General features: G+C 42.3%; 1 protein-coding gene across 1 annotated transcript in view; it reads right to left on the bottom strand.

Annotated features, from left to right (window-relative positions):
* CNIH2 (cornichon family AMPA receptor auxiliary protein 2) overlaps window positions 1-25228 on the bottom strand; it is a 42162-nt gene extending 16934 nt beyond the window's left edge. The window contains exons 1-2 of the mRNA XM_070766698.1: window positions 25018-25228; window positions 4231-4299 (exon numbers count right to left, since the gene is read on the bottom strand). Coding sequence (XP_070622799.1) covers window positions 4231-4299; window positions 25018-25098 — 150 coding nt within the window. The 5' untranslated portion in view covers window positions 25099-25228. The remainder of the gene's footprint in view (window positions 1-4230; window positions 4300-25017) is intronic.
* Between the last annotated feature and the right edge of the window lie 817 nt (window positions 25229-26045).

Below are 26045 nucleotides of genomic sequence, written 5' to 3'. Positions count from 1 at the left end.
GACTAGAAGATCTCCAAGGTCCCTTCTCTGTTATTCTCTTATTCTGCCCTTCCTTCCTTCCTTCCTTCCTTTCCCTTCCCATTCTTCCTTCATTTATTTCGCTTTCCTTTCTTTCTCTCTGTCTTCCTTCCCTTCCCGTTTTTCCTTCCTTTCTGTTTACTTCCCTTCCCTCCTTTCTTTCTTTCTCTCTCTTTCTGTCTTCCTTCCTTCCATCCTTTCCCTTCCTTTTCTTCCTTGATTTCTTTAGCTTTCCTTTCCTTCCTCCTCTCCTTTCTTTCTTTCTTTCTTTCTCTCTCTTTCTGTCTTCCTTCCTTCCATCCTTCCTTCCTTCTTCCCGTTCATCTTCTGCAATGCTTTCATTTTCCACCCGCGCACGCCTCGAACGCTTGCAAATGTGCCCTGATCCAGGGCATCCACCTCCTTCTCCGCCCGGTGGGAATCGTAGGGAAATAAAAAATGTAAAAATATATATATATATATATATATATATATATATATATATATATATATATATATATATATATATATATATATATAATTTTTTTAAAAAAAAATTGAGGTCAGGCGGCACTATTTATACCTTGAGGAGGAGATGGCCCGGCTGAGAGACATCGCACGCTCTCTTGGTGAAGTGCCAGCCGCAATTGAGAGGCAAATTGCAAAGATCTGGGACTCTGTCAACGTGTCCTTTGCTGATCTCTGCAAGCCCGAGAGATGAAATGTTCCAGCTTGATCTCCAAGGGGCTCCCTCGCCTGTTTACAGAGGCCCCGCTCTGAATTCTGAATTCGGGTGTGTGTGTTTTATTGTTTCAAAGGGGCCTTTGCCCTTTGCTCAAAATCTTCTGAGCCCTGTTCTGCGGGAAAGCTCGTGAAAAAAAATAAATCTCTCTGGAGGGGGGGGTATGCTGCCCCAATGAAGACCAGGGGTCAACGTGTCCTGCAAAGCAGCAGAAAAAGCAGGAAGGCGAGAAGCAAACGGATGGGAACTCATCACAGGGAGAAGCGGCCCAGAATTAAAGGGGGATCTTGCTTAACGGCAAGGACAATGGAACGGTGGGACGACTTGCCACCAGAGGTTGTGGGTGCTGCAATAATGGAGGTTTTTATGAAGGGACTGGACAACTGTTTCTCTCAAGTGGTATAGGGGCTGGGCTAGATGACCTCAAAGATCCTTTCTAATTCTTTATCCCTTCCTTCCTTCCTTCCTTCATCTATCAACTGTATCAATCTACCATATTGATCTACCCTCTCCTATCTATCTATCTATCTATCTATCTATCTATCTATCTATCTATCTTTATCTATCTATCTATCTATCTTATTTATCTATCTTTATCTATCTAGCTAGCTATCTTCACCTCTATCTATCTATCTATCTATCTATCTATCTTATTTATTTATCTATCTCTATCTATCTATCTTCATCTCTATCTATCTATATATCTATCTTATTTATCTATCTCTATCTATCTATCTATCTTCATCTCTATCTATCTATCTATCTTATTTATCTATCTTTATCTATCTATCTATCTATCTTCATCTCTATCTATCTATCGATCTATCTATCTATCTTCATCTCTATCTATCGATCTATCTTATTTATCTATCTCTATCTATGTTTCTATCTATCTATCTATTTATTTATCTATCTTATTTATGTTCATCTCTATCTATCTATCTATCTATCTTCATCTCTATCTATCTATATATCTATCTATCTTATTTATCTATCTCTATCTATCTATCTTCATCTCTATCTATCTATCTATCTATCTATCTACTTTCCTCCCTCCCTCCCTCTCTCATCTATCTGGTTTTCAAGAAGTGATCAGACAAACATTTGCGTATAATGCTATAGGAGGGTCTCCTGTTTGAGCAGGGGGTTGGACTAGAAGACCTCCAAGGTCCCTTCCAACTTTGACTTATGACCGTCCGTTTAACAACCCGCTGGACATTACATCCGTTGCAGCATCTCCGTGGTGACATAAGCAAAATTTGGAAACGTGGCAATTGACCCAGATTTATGACTAAGGTCGCAGGGGTCAGAGGCCAGGCTGATTTTAACGACCATACTATTAACTGAATCAAGGCAGGGAGAGAACTCGACGGTGACCAAATCGGACAACCGTCTTGCTTAGCCCCAGACATCTGGGGTTCAATTGCGGCCGTAAGCTGAGCACTTCCAGCTCATTTATTATTATTATTATTTTAAAGGCTGCATGTTGCACACAATGTACAAGGTTACTCAACCCACAGAGAAATCAATGGATAAAAACCTTACTGGAAAATTCCCTTTATTGAATTTTCGTAACCGGGCCTCCACACTCGGCATCTCAAACCAGCTGAGGATTTTAAGGATGCGCAGAAAAGACGGAATTTGCGGTGGGGAAAAGGAGAAACGAAAGACACCCATTCTTCCCACGCTTAAAACCTTTCAGCCGTCGGACTACAAGTTCCATGCTCCTCAGCCGCATCACACAGCGGCTGATGAGACCCGGAAGACACACGGAGTTTTATTTACACAGCTCGGTTGGGTTTTGAAGAAGCTTCCAGGGCCCTGTGGGACTCCCATCATCCCCAGCCAGGGAGGGCAACTCCTCTTCCTCCTCCACCTCTTCCTCCTCTTCCTCCCCCCCCCTTTTTTTAAAAAATGGAGCTCCAGGGACAAAGTAAGGAATTTTTTTTTAAAATAAAAACTCTTTGGGGAATTAATTCGATGAGATTTGATGAGACTTTATCTCTCGAGGGAGGCGGAAAAAAGATTATTTTCTTTTTTAACCCGTGACACCTTAATTGCCTTTTCCTAGAAGAAATAGTTATCTTCCTTTTTTTAAAAAATGCATTCATTTCTCCCCTCCCGCCCATCTCTCTATTTATTTTGCTCGGAAAAATCAAAAGGGATTTCATTTCATTTTATTTTTTTAATGCAAAATTTTTAAAAATGCAGAAAATGTTCAGTTTTGAACACCCCTGCTTGTGCAGTGGGTTAAAAAATTTTTTTGAAGCTAAGCAGCGAGAGAGTGTAAGATTTCAATGCTGGGGATAACGCTAAGCGAGAGATTTTTTAAAAATATACATATATATATTTTAAATGTCCCCAAATAAAACGGTCCTTATTATCTCTGTTCACCTACAGCCATTTTTTTTTTCTTTTTACAGTTTTTTTCTCAGCCCAAACCAGCAAACGAAATCATCCTGGGAAAAAGAGCTTTCTAGTTTTAACATCCAATGAGAAAGAGAGATTGATCTGAACTAGTGAGCTGACAGAAGAAGGGAGTCGGAGGGCACCCTTGGAGGTCTTCTAGTCCAACCCCCTGGCTCAAACAGGAGACCCTACCCCATGGCTATTCAATCTCGTATTGAAAACCTCCAGGGATGAAGAAGGAAGGAAGGAAGGAAGGAAGGAAGGAAGGAAGGAAGGAAGGAAGGAAGGGCAGAATAAGAGAATAACAGTTGGAAGGGACCTTGGAGGTCTTCTAGTCCAACCCCCTGGCTCAAACAGAAGACCCTACCCCATGGCTATTCAATCTCGTATTGAAAACCTCCAGGGATGAAGAAGGAAGGAAGGAAGGAAGGAAGGAAGGAAGGAAGGAAGGAAGGAAGGAAGGAAGGAAGGAAGGGCAGAATAAGAGAATAACAGTTGGAAGGGACCTTGGAGGTCTTCTAGTCTAACCCCCTGGCTCAAACAGGAGACCTTACCCCATTCCAGAGAAATAGATAAAACCTTAAACGCTAGTAAAGTCTCTTGCCATTTTTAGCACTTCCTTCGTCCATTATTGTCAGTCTGGCTCTTATCCTTTTTTTCCACCTTCAATTTTACAATGAAATCTAATCGATGCTATGTCAGCCGGAATGGTCATTTTACAAGATGGCAGGCCAGCTCTCTCTCTCTCTCTCTCTCTCTCTCTCTCTCCCTCTCTCCCTCCCTCTCCCTCTCTCTCTCTCTCTCACACACACACAACAGCAGGAACGGCGTTCATCGACAGCCTCCCCCCCCCCCATTTGCAAATTTTCATCCAACCAATGAACTTTTGGGGACTGTTCAAGGCAGATGGAACAGAATTGGAAAGGGACCCTGTAGGTCATCTAGTGACTAGTCCAACCCCCCCTACTTGGCCCAAGCAGGAGATTTTGACTAGCAGGGGAGGGGGAAGGGAAGGGGAGGGAGAAGACAGACAAATGGAGACAGAGACACACAAACCTCAGACACGATATGTTTAGACTTACTGCCCTGGCTGGATTGCCCTGGTCGATAGGATTCTTAAAATCTATATGCAATTCGTCAAAGGCGATTATCTGAAAGAAAGAAAGAAAGGAAGGAAGGAAGAAGGAAGGAAGGAAAGAAAGAAAGAAAAGAAAAAGAAAGAGAAACAAAATTCAGATAATGTTCTTGCACAACAGGCAGGTTGAGCCATTATAATCACCAATTATAAATATAATTATAATTCCTGGACTTGCATACGGAAAGAAAAACAAGGTTGAAAAAAATGACCCGGGGGCCGAATTGGCACCCAAACCTGAAAGCTTCAGGATTCGCACCGCAGACAGAGGAATCTGGACACCTGGTTTTAAGGCGCCCCCTTAAACTGAAATACGTTTTTGGAGTTTAGAAGTTAGCCTTGGAGTGGGGGTCTCCTGGAGGTTTCGGGATCCCAATTTCCATCAGCCCCTGCCAGTAAAGGTAATGGGTGTTGGGGTTTCAAGCAACACCGGGAAATTTGCAGAGTCCTTAGGCTGATGTAATCTCATTCAAAAATAAAACAGTGAATAAATTGTTATATCTGTCTGTCTCTCACTATCTACCTATGTCTCTGACTATGTCTCTACTTATCTGACTGTCTGTCTATCTATCATCTAATGTTATATCTTTATATCATTATCTAACATTGATCTGTCTCTCTGTCTGTCTATCAATCAATAATTACTTTTCTATCTTTTCTCTCTCTAACTTCTCTATCATTATATCTATCTATCTATCTATCTATCTATCTATCTATCTATCTATCTATCTATCTACCTATCATCTTCTATCTATTTATCTAGGGGCGGCATACAAATCTAATAAATTATTATTATTATTATTATTATTATTATTATTATTATTATCTAGGTATTATTATTTTTCTATCTTTTCTCTCTCTAACTTCTCTATCACTTCTATCTATCTATCTATCTATCTATCTATCTATCTATCTATCTATCTATCTATCTATCTATCTATCTATCTATCTGGGGGGCCTCTCTAGGAATCTCCTGGGAGGAAACAGGGCCAGAAAAGGCGGGGAGAAGCCTCCGTGGGGCCCCTCTAGGAATCTCCTGGGAGGAAACAGGACTTCCACCCTCCCTCTGGTTTCCCCAATCGCATGCCTTATTTGCTTTTACATGGATTCCTATGGGGGAAATTGCTTCTTCTTACAAACTTTTCTACTTAAGAACCTGTTCACAGAACTAATTACGTTTGTAAGTAGAGGAACCATTGTACTCTGCAATTCTCTCAAGGGTTTTTTTGGATGCTGGCTTTATAAGCATTAGCTTATGCGATTATTTTATTTTTTTAACAAACCATGATAAGCTTTCTATTTAAAAAGATTATGGCCGTTCTCGTTTATTCTCCCTTTGCTTATTCACCGTCGAAGCAGGACGGAAGGGGGGGAAAAAAACCAGTGAAAAGGATTCAAAAAGTTCATTTAAAGAATGAAACGTTGACAAGAAGATAATTCTGCTTTTTATCCATGAATAATCAGCATCCGGCCTCTATCTGCAGCTCCATGACGGATCAAAGCAATTCCCACAAAAGGAAAAATTATCTTTTTTTTTTTTAAAGGGTTTATTATTCTTTAAAATAATCTCATTTTTTAAAAAGTTTTTTTTTTAAAAAAAATCCTTTTATCTCCTTGTTGCTTTCACCTATAACTCTGAGCCAAAGTATTTCCAAAAACTGCTGTTTTATCTCAAGGCTAAACTTTTACAACGTTGCCTGCATCCCCCCCCCCCAAAAAAATAGAAATAAAAAAAATACATTTAAAAAGCATAGAGGAAAATTCCAGCGTTGAAATAAGTCTGTGTTTAGGAACGGATCGTAAATAAATAAGTAAAATACTCCCCCCACCCCCCCCAAAAAAAGACAAACTAATGCAAAGGAGAACAGGCCTCCTTAAAACGATAGGAGTTGGGTGGATTATAAATAAATTATAAATTAAATTAAAAAGCTATGAGGTTGTGACGATTTGATAGAACCTCCATGCTCAGGAATAGCGTACCATTGCTACACCGGATTCTGGAAAACAGAAACTTTAATAAGGGCTAGATTGGAGATATAGGTGTCCATCAAATAGCAAGGCTGATAAATATTCAAATAACAATTGATTATTATATGGAATGAGATATGATTATAATATTGTGATAAATATTTAAGCATTGAAAATTTAAAATAATGGATTGATTAATTTCTTTATTGTTATAGTAATAGAGTTTGGTCTCTTTTTTTGTTTTTTCTCTCTTTTTTGATCTATAATTTTCTCTTTTATTATCTTTTTTAGTAGATAAAAGTTTTTTTCCCCCTCGCAAGGGTTTCGGAGAATACATAAGAACGAGGGCACGCCTGAATTAGTAAAAGGTTATTAATTTCATAAGGCTTAAAGGGAATCAAGGTTGAATGCGAAAATTGGATATCTGGATGACAAAATTGGGGGTCAAGGTCTGGTGGGTTTGACTAATACAGGAAGTAACTGAGAACTAGTAATAATTTTTTGGGGAGAGCAATTATAATTGGCTTACTAACTCGATACTGTTTTTATTTTATTATGAAAGTATTTTGAAGTGTATTGAAAAAGTTTGTATGGAGAAAAATATATATATATATTTTACCCCAAATAGCCAGGCTGGATGTCCTGAAGAGCTTTCTAGATATTAGGAAAGTTCTCAACTTACGAACGCAACTTAGCCTGATTGCTAAGCGAGACCGCTCTTAAGCGAATTTCGACGCATCTGACAACCTTCCTGCCCCCCCCCCCCTTATTAAGTGGGTCACTGCTCTTTTCAATTTAGGGACACGGTCGTTAAACAAATTCCATACCGATTTGGCTTGTCGGAAAAAGGGGGATTCCGTCACCCCCACCACCCCCGTCGTAAATACGCGACAGTCATAAATACGAGAACTGGGTACCAAGCGTCTGAATTTTGGATTAGTGGGTCTAGTGGGGAAGGTTACAGTGGTTGTTAAGTGTGAAAAACGGTCCCAGGTTCCTGTCCCCCCCACCAGGTAACGTTGGTCACTAAATGAGCCGTCAGTGATTTTTAGAAACATAGAAGACTGACAGCAGAAAAAGACCTCCTGGTCCATCTCGTCTGCCCTTATACTATTCCCTGTATTTGATCTTAGAATGGATCTATGTTTATCCCAGGCGTGTTTAAATTCAGTCCCTGTGGATTGACCAACCACGCCTGCTGGAAGTTTGTTGCAAGCATCTACTACTCTTTCAGTAAAATAATATTTTCTTACGTGGCTTCTGATCTTTCCCCCAACTGACCTCAGATTGTGCCCCCTTGTTCTTGTGTTCACTTTCCTATTGAAAACACTTCCCTCCTGAACCTCATTTAACCCTTTAACATATTTAAATGTTTCGATCGTGTCCCCCCTTTCCCTTCTGTCCTCCAGACTACACAGATGGAGTTCATTAAGTCTTTCCTGATACATTTTATGCTTAAGACCTTCCACCGTTTTTGTAGCCCGTCTTTGAACCCGTTCAATTTTGTCAATATCTTTTTGTAGGTGAGGTCTCCAGAACTGGACACAGTCTTCCAAATGGGGTGTCACCAGCGCTCTATACAGCAGGATCACCATCTCCCTCTTCCTGCTTGTGATACCTCTAGCTATGCAGCCAAGCCTTCTACTCACTTTCCCTACTGCCTGATCGCACTCTTTACCCACTTTTCACTGCGAAAGGGAGAAATTTGAACTTGGGGGGACAGTTTTGAACCGCAACCCCCAATTCTACCGTGAGAAAGCCGCCAAATTTTGTAACTTGGGTGTCTCTCTCCTGCAGGAGCCTCCATCTTGTGTATACACACATCCACCCCATACACACAAACACACACACACACACACACACGGAGGGGCAAATGCACAGCCCCATCTGCCGTTCTCCCTTGTGGCGTCTTTTCCTAACGGGAACAAAACGGCCTGCACATTCCTGCCAATTTGGGGGAGTCGAAGCGGGATGGCTTCCAGGTGCCATCTCTGCAGATCGAGGGAAGGGGAGAAAAAAGACATTTTAATTTTCTTCTTCTTTTCCGCTCCCTCTTTTCTTTTCTTTTTCTTTTTCCCACCCTGAAGTCTACGGGTAGCCCAGCGCGGCTGACAACTTTGCCAGAACCGCCCACGTCTCTCCCCAGGTCCCTTGTCCTCTGCTGGCGGAGAAGCTGAACTTTCGCTGCCTCCCAGCACGACAAAATAATAATATTTTTTTTTAAAGGAAAAAGGAAAAAAAAAATCCCTTTCGTTGGAAGGGATCTTTCCACTCCAGCCCATAATAGGCGCTTCCCTGCCTACGCAGCATTTGCCTGCTGCTGTTAATGATGAGAGAGAGAGAGAGAGAAGAGAGGGAGGGAGGGAGAAAGAAGGAGGGAGAGAGAGAGGGAGAGAGAGAGAGAAGAGAGAGGAGGGGAGAGAGAAAGAAGGAGGAAGAGAGAGAGGGAGAGAGAGGAGAGAGGGAGAAAGGGGGAGCAAGATAGAGGAGGAGAGGGGGGAGGAGGGAGGGAGAAGGAGGGAAAGAAAGAGGGAAGGAGGAGAGTGGGATGAGAGAGGGAGAAAGGGAGGGAGAGAGGAAGAGAGGGAGAAAGAGAAGAGGAGAGATGGAGAGTGAGATGGAGAGAGGAGGGAGAAAGGGAGGGAGGGAGAGGAACAGAAAGGGAGGGTGGGAGAGGAAGAAAGAGGGGGAGAGAGAGGCAGAGAGAGGGAAGGACAGAAAGGGAGAGAGGGACGGAGAGGAAGAGAGGGGGAGAGAGAGGGAAGAAGAGAGAGTGGGGAAGGAGAGAATGGGAAAGAGGGAGGGAGAGTGGGAGAGAGAAAGGGGAGAGATAGAGGGAGGGAGAGATGAAGAGAGAGAGATGGAGTGGGGAAGAAGCCATATTTACTTAACAACCGTTAAGTGTCCGGTTTAACAATTGCAGTGATTCACTGAACAAATTATAAACAATCTAAAATGAATGAATGAATGAATGAATGAATGAATGAATGAACGGATGGATGAAGAAACGAATGGATGGATGGATGGATGGATAGATGGCTAAATAAATAAATAAGGCAAAAAAGAAAAGTTGCAAAAGGGGTGAAATCTCACTGAGGAAATGTCTTACTTAACAACCTAATGATGATTGTGGTCGTTAAGCATTAAAGAGTCCCTTGGGAGTTATCAAATGCCTTTTTGGGCCTCGAGGAACATGAAAGCTACAGGTTTTCCTGGGTTTGTTTCACAATGTTCTAATATGTCTAAAGATTATTCTCTTATTATTTCTAGTTATGTCTATTTGGCAGAAAGCCATTTGGATCTGGCTGTATAAGATTATTAATCATATTTTTCAACCCACGCCGGATGAGTTTCTCTGTATAATTCAACGGCCGATGCGTGTTCATGCCCATTTCGGGTCCGCGGCTTCAAACACCCCCCCCTTCCAATCTTTGGAAATTCATCCTGCACCCTCCCCTTTTGCTCCAGCGACAGTCAAAGCACAAATTACATCCATCACCTGTCAAAATCACGCTGAGTCCCAGCAAAAAATGCCTAGCAACGCTGACACGCTCACTTCCGTGTGCCCGGCCTGAGCGATTTTCACACCGTGGGGGTCTTGCTCCTTCCTGAATCCGCCTTCCCTTATACTTTCTCTTCCCTCCCATCCCCGTCTACCAAGGGCCGGATGGATGGATGGATGGATGGATAGATAGATAGATAGATAGATAGATAGATAGATAGATAGATAGATATACTCAAGATAGATACAATAGATAGATACAGTAGATAAATATATATAGATACTAGAGATAGATTCGATAGAAACACCGGATAAATGCAGTAGATAGGTAGGTATAGGCAGGTAGGTAGATAGGTAGGTAGATAGATAGACAGACAGAGAGAGATTGAGATAGATATAGATACATACACATAGATATATACATATAAGTAGAGAGAGAGAGAGAGAGAGAGATACACATAATACACATAGATATAGGTATAGATATAGAGATAGAAAGATAGAAAGAAAGACAGAAAGAAGAGAGAGAGAGAGAGATAGGCAGACAGATTGATTGATTGGTACATAGATAGATGGAAAGAAAGCTAGAAAGACAGAAAGAGAGATATATAGATAGACTAATAGATAGATTTTGAGATATAGATACAGAGAGAGAGAGAGAGAGAGATTTGTCAAAAAAGAAAGAGAGAGAGAAAATTAACTAATTTTCCGCAAAGCTTTCCGAAGGTTCAACAGATGATTGGGATGAAAAAGGAACATGTGGGTGGCAAGAAGAAGAAATTGAAAAATCTCCTTCTCGGATCTGAATGTTTCGGCTTATCGTCAAAGGGAAAAACGGAAACGATTGATGAGAGGGTTCGGGCAAGCCGTCAACAGCTTAAACCTGGTTTAAGGAGAGGCGGGCGTTGAATTCACTTGAACATGCCTGCCCCAAGGAAATGGAATTCTGTCCTCAGATGACACCGTGTTTCTTTAAAAGGACAAGGGTCTAGTCCTCACGAGGCTGTTTTTCCCCCCTCTTCTATTCCTTCCTCTTTTCTCATTCCCATGTTCTTCCTTCCTTCCTTCCTTCCTTGCAATTTACATACTTCTTAGAAATTTCCTTCCTTCTTTCCCTTCCTTTTCTCCAACTTATTCCTTCCTTCCTGAACTTCCTTGTGATTTACATAACTTAGAAATTTCCTTCCCTTCTTCCTTTTCTCCATCTCCTTCCTTCCTGAACTTCCCTGCAATTTACATACTTCTTAGAAATTTCCTTCCTTCCTCTCCTTTTTTCCATCTCCTTCCTTCCTTCCTTCCTGAACTTTCTTGCAATTTACATCTTAGAAATTTCCTTCCTTTCTTCTCGCCTCCTTCCCTTCCTTTTTTTCCATCTTCCTTCCTCCCTTCCTGTACTTTCCTGCAATTTGCATACTTCTTAGAAATTTCATACCTTCCTTCCTTCCTGGACTTTCTTGCAATTTACATTCCTTTCTCCTGCCTTCCTCCTTCCCTCCCTCCCTTTTTTTCTCACACAACTTCCTTCCCCTTCCCCAAGATTGATTCTCAGCCATGGATCTTCTGATGGAGGATCTATTTTTTCCAATTACAGATCAAAGGAACCAGAGCTTTGGGTGTCTAGCCTAGATTCAGGACTAAGGACAGCTCCGTTTAAAGAGAAGTGCAGAAAATCTCTACCTACTTAGATTAAAAAATTAAAATTAAAAAATTAAAAATTAAATTAAAAAATCTCTATCTACTTAGATTTAAAAAAATTTTTAAAGGAGATAATTCATGAAGACCAGAATGGATTTTTACCAGGCAGACAAATCAAAAACAATCTTAGAATAATTATTAACTCTTTGGAATACTATGAGTATCACCCTGAAAAACAAATGGCCCTGGTCTTTCTAGATGCAAAGAAAGCATTCGATAATGTGAATTGGACATTTATGAAAACACAACTTATCAAGATGAAATTCGGCTCCAAATTTATAAAGTTGATTGATGCTGTATATTCCAACCAAATTGCTAAAATTATAATAAATAATTGATTGAACTGATAGATTAGAGTTACAAAGAGGTGTTAGCCAAGGCTGCCCTCTTTCCCCTTTGTTATTCATCTTAACATTAGAAGTATTGTTAATTAAAAGTAGGGTAAACAGGGATCTTAAAGGATTAGAGATAAAGATAGTTACAAAGTTCAAGCATTCGCAGATGATGTAGCTTTTATCATTGAAGATCCTTTGATAACAATAACAAAATTAATAGGCCTAATAAAAAGAAGTGCAGAAAATCCAACGTATAGGGGAAAATTAACCCAATTTTGTCATCTCTGGTGCCAACATCAATCAGGGAGAATTGCAAAAACTGGATCCTCCCAAAATTTCACTTCTCTAGAAACGTTCTCCTGGCCAGAAACCAAGATTCATGGTGCTCGTTTGCTCCTAAACCTGCAACAAACAGATTTTTTTCCTACCAGCATAAGGCATTCCTGTTGAAATTTCTAATTATACATGTAACAATCTTTATCCAGATGGACGATTGCTCAACCAAGGTTGAATTTGGACAACAGCCAAAGGGGAAAAAAATCTTGGGTAGAATTTCTTAGGGCAAAGATTACACCTGTTGTGGCCTGCCAGACTTGGATAGTGAAGAGGCTCTTTGTTCGAGGCAGAGACAGGACCAGGGCTGTCTGACAGTTACCAGCTGCCTTCGGAGTCAGGCATCAGTGAGGCAGGCGAACAGCTGGAGCCTCTTCCCAGTGTGTGTAGGTGCAGAGCTGCCAGACGAAGGGAACAGCTAAGGATAGACTTGGGAATAAGGTGGATGGTGTATGGCCCCTCCCAGGGGAATAAAAGAGGAGCGACAGGAGAGGGGACTTTGTAGGAGACAAGGTGTTGGTTATCACCTATAAAGCCCTAAATGGCTTAGGGCCAGACTATTTACGGGACCGCCTCTAACCTCATTACAGCCAGCAAGGGCCCACAGAGTTGGCCTTCTTCAGGTCCCATTTGCCAAGCAATGTCGGTTGGCAGGACCTCAGGGAAGAGCCTTCTCCATGGTGGCTCCGACCCTATGGAATCAACTGTCCCCTTCTCCCTATCGGTCTTCTGGGAAGTTGTTAAAACCTGGCTTTTCTGGCAGGCCTGGAATTAGGATGGACGGCTGTGTGTGTATGGTTCTTTTTAAGATACTATTTTATTGTTATTGTATTACTGATTTTATTATGTGTTTTGGTTGTATTTTAATACTCTTGTACTTATCCCATTGGTTAACCGCTCTGAGTCCGCTTTGGAACAAGCGGCATACAAATACAATAAATAAATAAAATACATAAATAAATTAGTTCTCTTAATTGCTTCGTGACTCTCAAGAGACTCCTTGCTAGGTTTTGAAGAAAACTTGGCAGCTCTCCAAGTCAGATAAGGTCTGTGATTGTAAATTCACCCTTGAAAGATTTTGCTGGCTGTGAATGAGAAGAATTCACAGCAATATAATAAAAAAGAGGGTTTTTTTTGTCGAGACAAGGAATCTGCTTCATGGTTTGGGGAATCCTAGGTCAGGACAGCACCTTGTGAACCCAGTCCTCAGCTTACAACCACAATTGAGCCCAACATTTTGTTACTAGGTGTTGTGCATACTCCCTTGCAGCTTAAGGAATGTTCAGATTCAGAGGATGAGTGGAATTTAGAGATCGTAAATTTCCCTGTTCTACCAACAGTTAGCAATGTTAGTGAAGACCACAGAGCTAATGACATACACGTGAGTTCGGATGACTCAAATGGGGGAGATGATAGATGTAGGGATGCTGGTTTCAGACGCTTTCAGAGATGCTTGGAAGAAAGAGGGGAGGAGATATTAGAGTGAGTAATTAATCAATCAATTACTTCACATCCGGGTGTAAAACGGAAGAGAAGCTCAATTCGTTCAATCTTGCAATCTAAAGATGGTCACATCCAGGACTTGCTCCAGAACGTAAGCTATCATGTGTGATTTATTACTTGCTTCTTACGACTCCTGGCTAGCCCTGATTAGCCCATAAATTTTAGAAAGACTTGTGGGATGTTTTACGTTACTGCCAAGCTTATCTACTTAATTGCTGAGATAGAGATGAGGAGAGAAGAAAACTGCGTGCAAAGTTGATGTGTTAAGAGGAGAAATAAAGAGGATGGGTTTTACAATGAGATGCATTGAGAAATCATTTACTCCAAGTATTTATTTATCTATCTATCTATCTATCGATCGATCGATCTATCGATCGATCGATCTATCTATTGGATTTGTATGCCGCCCCTCTCCGAAGACTCGGGGCGGCTAACAGCGATAACAAGACAGCATACAATAATAATCCAATACTAAGAACAATTAAAAACCCATTATTACAAAAACCAAACATATACCATGCATAAAATTGTAAGGGCCTAGGGGGAAAGAGTATCCCAATTCCCCCATGCCTGGCGGCAGAGGTGGGTTTTAAGAAGCTTACGAAAGGCAAGGAGGGTGGGGGCAATTCTAATCTCTGGGGGGAGTTGGTTCCAGAGGGCCGGGGCCGCCACAGAGAAGGCTCTTCCCCTGGGTCCCGCCAAGCGGCATTGTTTGGTTGACGGGACCCGGAGAAGACCCACTCTGTGGGACCTAACTGGTTGCTGGGATTCATGCAGCAGAAGGTGGTCCCTGAGATAATCTGGTCCGGTGCCATGAAGGGCTTCATAGGTCATAACCAACACCAAGTATTATCTGTATGAGCCTGAAACCAGAACACCTAGTGAGACAAGCTTGGCCCGAGGGTACGACCTTTCGGGTGAATGGCCTGCCATTATTAAGCTAGTCACATTGTCGTTAAGTGAATCAGGCTTCTTCTTGGATTGGCTGATCCGATGGGGTTCACATGACCCCGGGACCACCATAAATAGGAGTCGGGGGACACACACAAATGTTTGAATTTTAATCACGGGACCATAAGGATATCAGTGTGAAAAAACGGCCCTAACTTCCTTTTTAAGGAGGACTACTTATATCCCAGGGGACAGCCTGTAAAAACACCTCTACCCCGCTGTATGGCTCGCATTTTAAAGAACCGTGCAAAATCAAACAGGCATTTCCAGGGATCCCAAGTCTCAAGATCCATCCAGTATTAAAAGCAACAACTCAGAACAATTGTTTCTGCTCTGCCTCCAGAATTGCAGCTGCCATTGTCAGCTCCGATAGCCGTGAAACCAAGATTTGGCAAAGTGGCTTGAGCTTATTATTATAATTGTTATTAGTATTATTGTTATGGAGAGAAGGGGGGGGAAAGATATTTATAAGCTTCTAAGACCCTCGCGGCTCCCAGACGTAACCAGTTCCCTGAACTAATAAAAATAAATTTGCATGACATTAAATCACCTTAAAGTTTGGAATCTGCAAAATGTGATGTTAAAAAAAAAAGGCATTCGATTTATTTTTATGTGAGCGTGGAATTGAGATAACTAGGTTTGCAAGGTTTGGGGGCAAGGGACAGCCTCTTTAAAAGCCAAGATTTAAGATGTTAAGATGAGTGAGTGAGTGAATGAGTTAGGGAGGGAGGGAGGGAGGAAAACAGAAAAGATTGAGAAGGAAGGAAGGATGGATACATGATAGCTGACATAGGTAGGGGGTTCGATGGGTGGATGGATAGATAGGTACAGTAGATGCTAGATATCTAGATAGTTGGATGGATGGATGGATGGATGGACGGACGGACGGACGGTCGGACGGACAGACAGACGAAGAGACAATGATGGATAGATGATAGATGATAGATGGATAGATAGATGGATGGATAGGTAGATAGATAGATAGATAGATAGATAGATAGATAGATAGATAGATAGATGGGAAGGAGGGAAGGAAGGAAGGAAGGAAGGAAGATGATAGCTATCTAGCCATACCCACTTCTAGCAACTATTCTTCATACGTTTTAGCCTCCAGTCCCCTAATCATCTTTGTTGCTCTTCTCTGCACTCTTTCTAGAGTCTTAATATATATTGCTCCAAAAAAATAAAATTAAGGGGACACTTAAACAATACAATAGAACTCCAAGTAAATCAAACCTCTGCGAAATCAAACTGTCCACTTAGGAAGCAACTGATTGACCATCGATTTTATTTTGTTGTCAGCACATTCAACTATGCCCATACACCCACACCCATATAGATACACCCCCCCCCCCCCAGCCTTTGGATTGAGACTAATCCTTGATGAGGGAAAGAATTCATCAATTAAAAACTGTTGGGCTCTTCCTTGAATCCCCATCCTGTTCAATCTTCACTTAGCCAGGGGCTAATCACTTGTATCCCTTTCTCTACAAAAGGCCTGGGGCTGTTTTTTCCGTCTGTGTGTGTGTGTGTGTGTGTGTGTGTGTGTGTGTGTGTGTGTGCATTACCTTCGATTTGCATTGGCGCCCGAGCTGAATCACGGGAGGCCTTTGTGCCAGGGAAGTGGGGGGGGAGGGGGCGACAACATTTGCTTCTTTTTCTCGCACCCCCTTTCTGGGTGGGGTCAAGGCCCCCCCCCCAAAAGGTTTGGAAATTTGGGAGCTGGGCTAACGCCAGCCTCCACCCTTGCGAATACCCTGGCGGTTCACGGGTGTAGGAGGGTCTCTTAAGAACAGCCCAGCCAGACAGAAACGCGGGGGAAGAGAAGAGAGAAATAATATACGGGGAAAACTCTGTTTTTTATTCTTGTTTTCACCTTGAAGGTACTGTCGGTTGCTAGGGCAACCGGAGCTGTCAATTTTGGGGGTGTTTGTGCGCTAAAATCTGCACCCAGCAGACGAGAGGGTGGGGGTAGCTGGGAGCCATTGAGGGTCTCGGTCCCCAATTTAGATCATCCACAAATTAAATTTTTTGATTCCTGTTTCCCAAACAAGAGGTGTTGAATCCTTTGCCTGGCCCAGTATCCTCAACCAATGGGTTTGGCAGCCAGAGACTACATCTCCCATCCTTCCCATCCAGCTAGGCCTTTCTTCCCCATGAGATCTGCCACTTGTCACCTCTGCTGGGATGGGCAAGAAATTCTCCCCCTCTAAAAGGAGGGAGCAATTGAAGGAACCCAAGCAGCTAGTCCCTGGTGTCAGCCCAAGTCAGTTGGTTTGAAAACGAATGGAGTAATAGAGTTGGAAGGGGAACTTGGGAGGTCTTCTAGTCTAACCCCTGCTCAGGCAGGAAAGCCTGTACCATTTTGGACAAATGATTGTGGAATTAAGCTTAAGAATAGAATAGAATAGAATTTTTATTGGCCAAGTGTGATTGGACACACAAGGAATTTGTCTCGGTGCATATGCTCTCAGCGTACATAAAATAAAATATACATTTGTCAAGAATCATGTGGTACGACACTTAATGATTGTCATAGGGGTCAAATAAGCAATGAAGAAGCAATATTAATAAAAATCTTAGGATATACGCAACAAGTTACAGTCATACAGTCAATATGGGAGGAAATGGGTGAAAGGAATGATGAGAAAAACTAGTAGAATAGAAGTGCAGATTTAGTAGAAAGTCTGACAGTGTTCAGGGAATTATTTGTTTAGTAGAGTGATGGCGTTCGGAAAAATTTATCTAAGTTTGTTTAATCTTTTAACTAAGGTTAATTAGATTGAGCCACCCGGAGTCTTCGGAGAGGGGCGGCATACAAATCTAATAAATTTTATTATTATTATTATTATTATTATTATTATTATTATTATTATTATTACAACACTGACATTATTATTATTATTATTATTATTATTACAACACTGACATTATTATTATTATTATTATTATTATTATTATTATTATTACTATTATTATTTCGATTTTTATGCAGCCCTTCTCCGAAGACTCGGAGTGGCTCACAACAGTAAAGCACAGTACAAATCCAATGATTAAAAAACAGTTAAAACATTACTAACTATTATTAATTAACTAAGATGAAAGAAACTCCGGGACTGAGTGAGTTGCGTGGTTGACTTGCGGACATTTCATTACCAAACTAGGGAACATCATCAGGGTTAATGATGATTCCTCGGTGACTTTTCTTAAACAAATGATTCCTGGAGGACTTTTCTTAAAGCATGCTTTCCAAGTCAGGTCAATGAATTTTGGCATCCATCGCTTGGCTTGGCCAGACCTGGCAAAGATTTTATTTTGGACGGCGAAAGATTCGAGAAATCAATTTCCTCGAAAGAGTAGCCATGGAAATAATAAAATAAAATAAAATAAAATAGAATAAGATAATAAAATAAAATAAAATAAAATAATAAAATAAATACCTAGGTGCTTCCAACTGTTTAGTACAGGGGTCTCCAACCTTGGCAACTTTAAGACTTGTGGACTTCAACTCCCAGAATTCCTCAGCCAGTTTGGCTGGCTGAGGAATTCTGGGAGTTGAAGTCTACAAGTCTAGATGAGGCCTACTACACAAGCTCAACGCGTTAACCCTCTCTTCTCTTCATGAGGACTAGAAACGCTTGGGACCTCTTTTGTGCCATGCACAGGGGGCAAGATGCTCCAGCAGGACTAAAGGAGGAGTAGAAAACCTTAAAATGGCACACGCCACGTGTACGCGATTTGGAGGTGCCGACGCAATGAGGTGCTGCTTGCTCAGCATTCAAACTCAGATCCCAATAATTTTTGTTAGTGTTATTATGTATTGAGTTATTTTAAAAACTTGTAATGTTTTTTTCATGGTAAGCCGCGAGGAGAAGGGCTGCCTATAAATTTAATGTAATAATGATGATGATAATACTAATACTAAAACTACTACTAATAATAATAACAATAACAACAACAACAACAAAACAACAACAACAACAATAATAATAATAATAATAATAATAATAATAATAATAATAATAAATACAGGGAGGGCGTCCTCAAATGCGGCTTGTTTTTCTTGCTTTTTGAATTTCTTGCCAAGAGTGAAAACTGGGAAAGAACAAGAACTAAGCATGGGTTCTTTGTTTTTTGACTGCAGGACTGAAAACTATATTTCCCACCCACCCACGTGACATTCAAGATGAGGACGGACTTCCGATTAAAGACCCTCGCTACTTCCAGCAAGAATATGAATCAAAGGAAATTGCATTCCATCGACCCCAAACTTTCTGCACATGTTAATTCGATATTGAACCGCATACATTTTTAGATTACTTTTGTTTGTTTATTTGTATCCCGAACTTTAAAAAAAATAGATAAACATTTGACTATGATGGTATAAGGCTCCTGCCTTGAGCAGCGGGTCAGACTAGAAGACCTCCGAGATCTCTTTCAGCCTTAGGATTCAACATATATATAAATAATTCAAGGTGGCAAATATATCCATCACAAGCGCCTATTTTCCCCACAACAACCCTGTGAAGTGATTGAGAGGAGAGAGAGAGAGGGATGGAGTGGCCCAAAGTCACCTAGCCAGCTTCATGGCTAAGGCATTACTAGAACTCCCAGTTTCCTGGTGATTCACCTTTCACACCTAAGGTAAGACTAGAACTCACTGTCTCTTTGTTCATCCCTAAGGCAGGACTAGAACTTAGTGTCTCCTAGTTTGTGCCTAAGGCAGGACTAGAATTTACCATCTCCCGGTTATTTGTCCAGAGTCACCCAGCTGGTTTGCATGCCTAAAGCAGGACTAGAACTCACCATCTCCCTGTGATTCATCCAGAGTCACCCGGCTGGTTTTAATGCCTAAGGCAGGACTAGAACTCACTGTCTCCTAGTTTATGCCTAATACAGAACTAGAACTCACTGTCTCCTAGTTTATGCCTAAGGCAGGACTAGAACTCACCATCTCCCTGTGATTCATCCAGAGTCAGCCAGCCGTCTTTCACGCCTAAGGCAGGACTAGAACTCACGGTCCCTAGTTCAAGCCTAAGGCAGGACTAGAACTCACGGTCTCCTAGTTCGCACTCAGCATCTCCCGACGATTTGTTCAGAGTCAACCAGCCATCTTTCACGTGTAAGGCATAACTAGAACTCACGGTCCCTAGTTCAAGGCTAAGGCAGGACTAGAACTCACACTCTCCCGGCGATTTGTCCAGAGTCACCCAGCCGTCTTTCACACCCTAGGGCAAAACTAGAACTTACCGTCTCCCAGTTTCTAGCCTGGTGCCTTAACAACTAGACCAAACATGGCATTTGCAAGATCTTAATTTGAGCGCGGAATTAATGGCCTGGTTTGCAACCTTTCAACGAAGGGAGTGTTCCCTAAAAATAAAATTTTGTCACAAAGACTGAGATCTCTCCTGCATTCTGCACTTCAACAAAAGAGGTCGATTAATCTTGGAGCAAAACCAGCCCGAATTCCATCAATATCCACACGGCTGTTAGAGATATTTACCTTCCTGCGTCAAAAGTCAGGAAACCTCCCATTCCGAGGATAAAAATTAAAAAACAACCGCCACAAATTCGTTATTCAATTCCTTGCAAATCCATTCCTATCTTTTGCCTTGCCAAAAATCAAAATCAGTTTTCTCAACCTCCCCGGCCAAGATTTAAGGGCAGGAAAGAGCAGGCTTGTTGTATCTCTGCCAAAAAATAAAAAACCCAAACACACACACACATACACACAAGTCTAAGTTCCCAAATTTTGAGTGGTCTTCTTCATTTTTTATTTATTTATTTATTTATTAGATTTGTATACCGCCCCTCTCCGAAGACTCGGGGCGGCTCACAACAGCAATAAAAACAATATAGCAGTGGAACAAATCTAATATTAAAAAACATATAAAACCCTATCATTATTTTAAAAAATCAAACAGCAACATTCATACCAAACATAAAACAAAGTATAAAAAAGCCTGGGGGAAAGGTGTCTCAACTCCACCATGCCTGGCGGTATAAGTGAGTCTTGAGTAGTTTACGAAAGACAGGAAGGGTGGGGGCAGTTCTAATCTCCGGGGGGAGTTGGTTCCAGAGGGCCGGGGCCGCCACAGAGAAGGCTCTTCCTCTGCCACTATGCCACGAATGCAGAGAAAATGTGCTTTGCGAATTGGAGCCTTAGTAGTAGTAGTAGTAGTAGTAGTAGTAGTGAGGTAAAAGATGCTTTCTGCCCAACAGGCCTAGCATGATTTTCTGCAAGGCAAGAGTTATGTATATATTTTATATTTATTTATAAGCCGCTTTGATTATTTTTACAAAAAAAAATTCCAGATGGTGAGGATGCCTAATAACTGTTACTTTCTCCTATTCCCCCCTCCCGCAACGACAACCTTGTGAGGTGGGTTCGGAGGGGAGGGAAGGGCTGGCTCAAATCAACCCAAACTGGATTATGTGGCTAAGGGGAGGACTACAGCTCACTGTCTCCTGGTGATTGGACCCTAGTCATCCAGCTAGTTTTCATGCCTAAGGTGGAACTAGAATTCACCATCTCCTGGTGATTCGCCCAAAGGCAGCCAGCTGGTTTTCATGCCTAAGGTGGAACTAGAATTCACCATCTCCTGGTGATTCGCCCAAAGGCACCCAGCTGGTTTTCATGCCTAAGGTGGAACTAGAATTCACCATCTCCTGGTGATTCGTCCAAAGGCACCCAGCTGGTTTTCATGCCTAAGGTGGAACTAGAATTCACCATCTCCTGGTGATTCGCCCGAAGGCACCCAGCTGGTTTTCATGCCTAAGGTGGAACTAGAATTCACCATCTCCTGGTGATTAGCCCAAAGGCACCCAGCTGGATTTCACGCCTAAAGCAGCAGTAGAACTCACTGTCTCCTGGTGATCGGTCCAAAGTCAACCAGAACTCACAATCACTAATTTCGTGCCTGATGCCTTAACCACCAGACCAAACAGGCTTGTCAGAGTGCCCCTGTACAAAAACTATAACTCCCAAGAGCACCCACTTGACCTTCTGACAAGGTAGCTTGGCGATGGCCGTTCCCAGCCCCTGGAAATCCCCAAAGAGTCCCACTTCCTAAGAAACAGCTGAAATCGCTTTAAACGGAGGCACCCCCTAGTCGTTTTTATTTTTTAAAAATGACAACTTTTTGAGGCAGACTCTCCTGTCTCAAAAATAAATCTGAAAACAACGACAACAACCCCAAACCATTCGGATACCTCGGAACTATCCAATGTACGGTGTGCATCTACCTTCAAAAAGTTTCAGCATGCCAAAGATTATCCAGGAGAGCTATTTGAAATGAACAAAAAATAGGTTTACAATATCAATGCAATATTAATTCCTGCATATTTGACATTTCAAACAAGGAGGACCCAGCCACCTTACCAACAACCTTAAACCTTATTTAGGAAACCAGGCAGCCGAACCCTGGTTAAAAGTTCAGAGAAGTAAAACCAATGTTCCAATCCTATGTTGACTTGTTTCCTTTAAATAAAGGAAATCTATTCCTGGTCAAACTGAATCGGACACCTATTATTATTATTATTATTATTATTATTATTATTATTATTATTATTATTATTATTTCAACAATACAATATAACAAACGAGATCACTGTGCTGGATTTCGTATTTCGTCCCCAGTCGGGCACTTCCCAAGCACCTAGGACTGCGTGATGTAGTGGTGAATTATGTGTGCAGATCCCAGTAAAGCGGCCTTTTGCAATTGACAGATAGAGATTTTGTCAATTCCGATGGTTTTCAAATGTCCGCTGAGATCCTTTGGCACTGCGCCCAGCGTGCCAAGTACCACTGCAGGTTGTTTTTTATTATTACTATTATTATTATTATTATTATTATTATTATTATTATTATTATGACACAAAAACCAGTAAACAAGATTTAAATGCTGGATTTCATATCACAATATCATTTCCCAAGCATTTAGGACAGTGTGATATATTTTCGCTTGATGCGCGCAAATCCAAGTACAGTACGGTGGCCTTTTGCAACTGATGGATTGCAAATGTTGTCAATGTTGTTGTTGTTGTTGTTGTTATTATTATTATTATTATTATTATTATTATTATTATTATTATTATTATTCGCCGCTACATCACACAGTCCTAGGTGCTTGGGAAGTGCTCGACTGGTGATGAAAAACTAAAAACCAGCATAATGATCTCGTTTGCTGTGTTGTATTGTTGAAATAATAATAATAATAATAATAATAATAATAATAATAATAATAGGTATCGGATTCAGTTTGACATAAAAAGTGTCACAATATATATATAATTTCTATCTTTAAAAATTCAGCAGAAACGTGATACATACATACATACATATATATATATATATATGTCACATGTTTAAGCTGAATTTGAAAATTAAGGGAGACTAGGATAGATATACTGTATATATATAATATTATAAAATATAATTAATATATACAGTATATTAAACATGAAACTCAATCAACTGAGTATTTTAAAAAGTGTCACAAATTTTATATATATATATATATATAATTTGTGACACTTTTAAAAATATTCAGTTGACCGAGTTTCATGTTTAATGAATAGATAATAATAATAATAATAATAATAATAATAACAACAATAATAATAATAATGTCTTTGGACAGGGGCGGCATACAAATCTAATAAATTGAATAAATTGAATTGAATAATAATAATAATAATAATAATAATAATAATAATAAATATATGTATATAGGTACCGATATGTATTATTATTATTATATATATATTATAAGTATAATTATTATTATTATTAGAAGCAGGAATTCCAAGCATTTTTACACACCAAACAGATCCACGGGGATTTATTTTGCTCAGATCCTGCCCTCCCCACCCCACCAACCCCCCCCCCAAAAAAATCCACACCGCCCCCTCCCCAAAACAAGGAGATACCGCAGCAGCGAAGGAGTTAAAAGATGCCAGCATCTCTCATTTATTAGAAAAACGGCTCTCTATTGTAAACACATGTAGTTCCCATGGCAACCGGAATCAGGTTCCTTGGTTACAGATGGAGGAGAGAAAATTGGGAATTTTTTGGGGGGGGGACACAAAGGTGGAGGAGAGAAAATGGAGGAACAGGAGGATTTTTTAAAAAAAAAATTTTAAAAAAAAATGCAATAAAATCCTTTCCTGGGATTCCTGAACACGTCACCCGAAAGAAAGATTTTTTAAAAAAAAAAATCAATACCACCCCTCTTATTTTGATTTTTTTTAAAAAAAAATTAGCCCCCTAAAAGAGAAAGCTGGAAAGTTCCAAGGGAGGGGGGCAGGGTTTTTTTCTGAATTTGAGGAGGGGGCCTTCAAGACCCCATTTTAAGGGCCATTTTAAGGTCCAGCTGGATATAGACGGTTTTCCTCAGCGAGTCCCAACAAAAGCGAATTTCGCACCCAGCCCTCGGAGAGGCGAACTGCTAACCCCCCCACACCACCAAAAAAAACCAATGACCCCCCCTCCATTTTTTCCCTCAGACGGAAATTAAGCCCCCAGACCCAAACCAGCCCCTCCCTCTGTGAGGAAATAAAGCCTGAGGCGATTTGAGGGACCCCCCCAGAGGAGGATGGGGGGGGTCTTTTGCACCCACCCCAATGGCTCAGATTTGCCCCAATGACCCCCCCCCCGTGCCAAAAGGCTCTCCCCTCAAAATAACCCCCTCCCCAACAACAACCTGAGGCTGAAGATTTGAGATGGATGGTGCTAGAAGCCGGATGGCTTGCCTTCCCCCCAATAGAGTTTTAACGGATTTCTGAGGGAACTCGGATCTGACAAGCCCCCGCCCCCCCCAAAAAATCCAGTTCTTCACTGGGGAGGGGGTTGGTCCTGGGTTCCAGATCCTGAGGAAGCTTTTTTTGAATGCAGCCCCTTCCTCATAAACCCAACCGCCCCCCCCCAATTCCCCATCCCGGGTTTAGCCAGGCCTGCCAGGATTCCCCTCTCAAAATTTCCACTCCCCCTCCTCAATTTCTCCCTCAGGCCCCTAAGACCTCTGGCCAAATCCTCCCCCCACCCCTCAGAGACCCTTCCCCAGTTCCCTTCTCTCCCTTTCCCAGTCCTTGAGCCCCCTCCCCACCCTTCCCTGGCCCACAAGCCCCCCCTGCCTTCCCTTCTCTGGCTCTTAAGCCCCTATGCCCCCTCCCCTCCTTTCTCTTGAGCCCCTTGCCCTCCCTTCCCCAGCCTCTAAACCCCTGCATTTCCTTCCCCATTTGAACCCCCTCCCCATCCTTCTCCAGCTCCGAAGCCCCTCCTCAACCCAAGACCCCTGCCCTCCTTTCTCCGACCATGAAAACCCCCCTCCCCAGAGCCCTGAAGCCCCTTCCTCCTCCCCTGAGCCTCCTCCCTTCCCTGGCGCCCCCTCCCCTCGGCCCCCCTGCCCCACTCCGGGTGGGGGCGGAAGAAGAGCCCCCCACTCACATGCCAGATGACGAAGAAGATGAGCGAGGCGCAGAGGACCAGCGTGAGCATGTAGCAGAAGGCGGCGAAGGTGAAGGCCATGGCGGGCGAGCGGGGCAGGGCAGGGGGGCTACTGGGCCATGAGAGGGGCCGGGCCGGGGGTCCCACCGCCGCGGCAGCCGCTACGAGACCGGCGGGAGCAGCCGCGACGCCCCCCGCATCCTCCCGGCTCCGCCGCCGTCTGCCGCCGCCGCCGCGGAGAAAGTGGGGGAGGAGCCGGGGGCGGGGCTAGGAGGGAAGGAGGGGCCCAGGTGAGCGCGCCGGGCTGGGAACCAGGGGCTGCGGAGTACAAGTAGGTTTTGTGATGTGTGTGTGTGGGGGGGGGAACCGCCTCCCTCTGGAGTAGGTGGTTTTGGGAAGGGGTGGGTGGGACGGACTCCAACTCCCATCATCCCCTTATTCATCCAAAAAAACACCAAAACCCGCTGCAAAGCTCTTCTTAGCTGAGCCCTGGACTACAAACCCCATCCTCCCCCACAACGGGCAAGGAAGGCTTTATGGGTCAGTTGAAGAGGGGGGATACTTGGAAGTCCCAGAATCCAGGTCCAGGTGTGAGGAATTATAGTAATTGGTCTCTCCACCACCACCGCCCATCATGCCTCCTGGGTCATTTAAGGGTCAGACCAGCCTACCTCGCAGGGCAGTGGCAAGAGTAGGGGGAGTCATTTTGCAGGGGGGGGGGGGAAACACTGAATATAAATGTAGACACGGCCCCAAATTCCTTCGTGGCAATGACATCTCTCTTTGTACAAACTTTGAAAGTCAACGCAAGTTCGCAAGCCTAAACTGTGGCTAGTTAATTTCTGGCTTGTTCCGTGCCTTTAAATAAACCTAGCTGGGATGATTAAACGGGTTGTTTTCCCCCAACACCTTTGGTACAAAACCTCCAACTCTCAAAACAGGTGGAGCTTTGAAAATGTCACCCGCCTCCTGTCCTTCCACAAAGCTAATCCTGGTTAAATCGAAGCTAGCTTGGCGGGTTGTGCGAA

This window comes from Erythrolamprus reginae, chromosome 13, assembly GCF_031021105.1.
Source record: "Erythrolamprus reginae isolate rEryReg1 chromosome 13, rEryReg1.hap1, whole genome shotgun sequence".
Classification (NCBI taxonomy): domain Eukaryota; kingdom Metazoa; phylum Chordata; class Lepidosauria; order Squamata; family Dipsadidae; genus Erythrolamprus; species Erythrolamprus reginae.
Note: the sequence above shows the minus strand (reverse complement) of the source record. Positions and strands in the feature narration are given on the sequence as shown.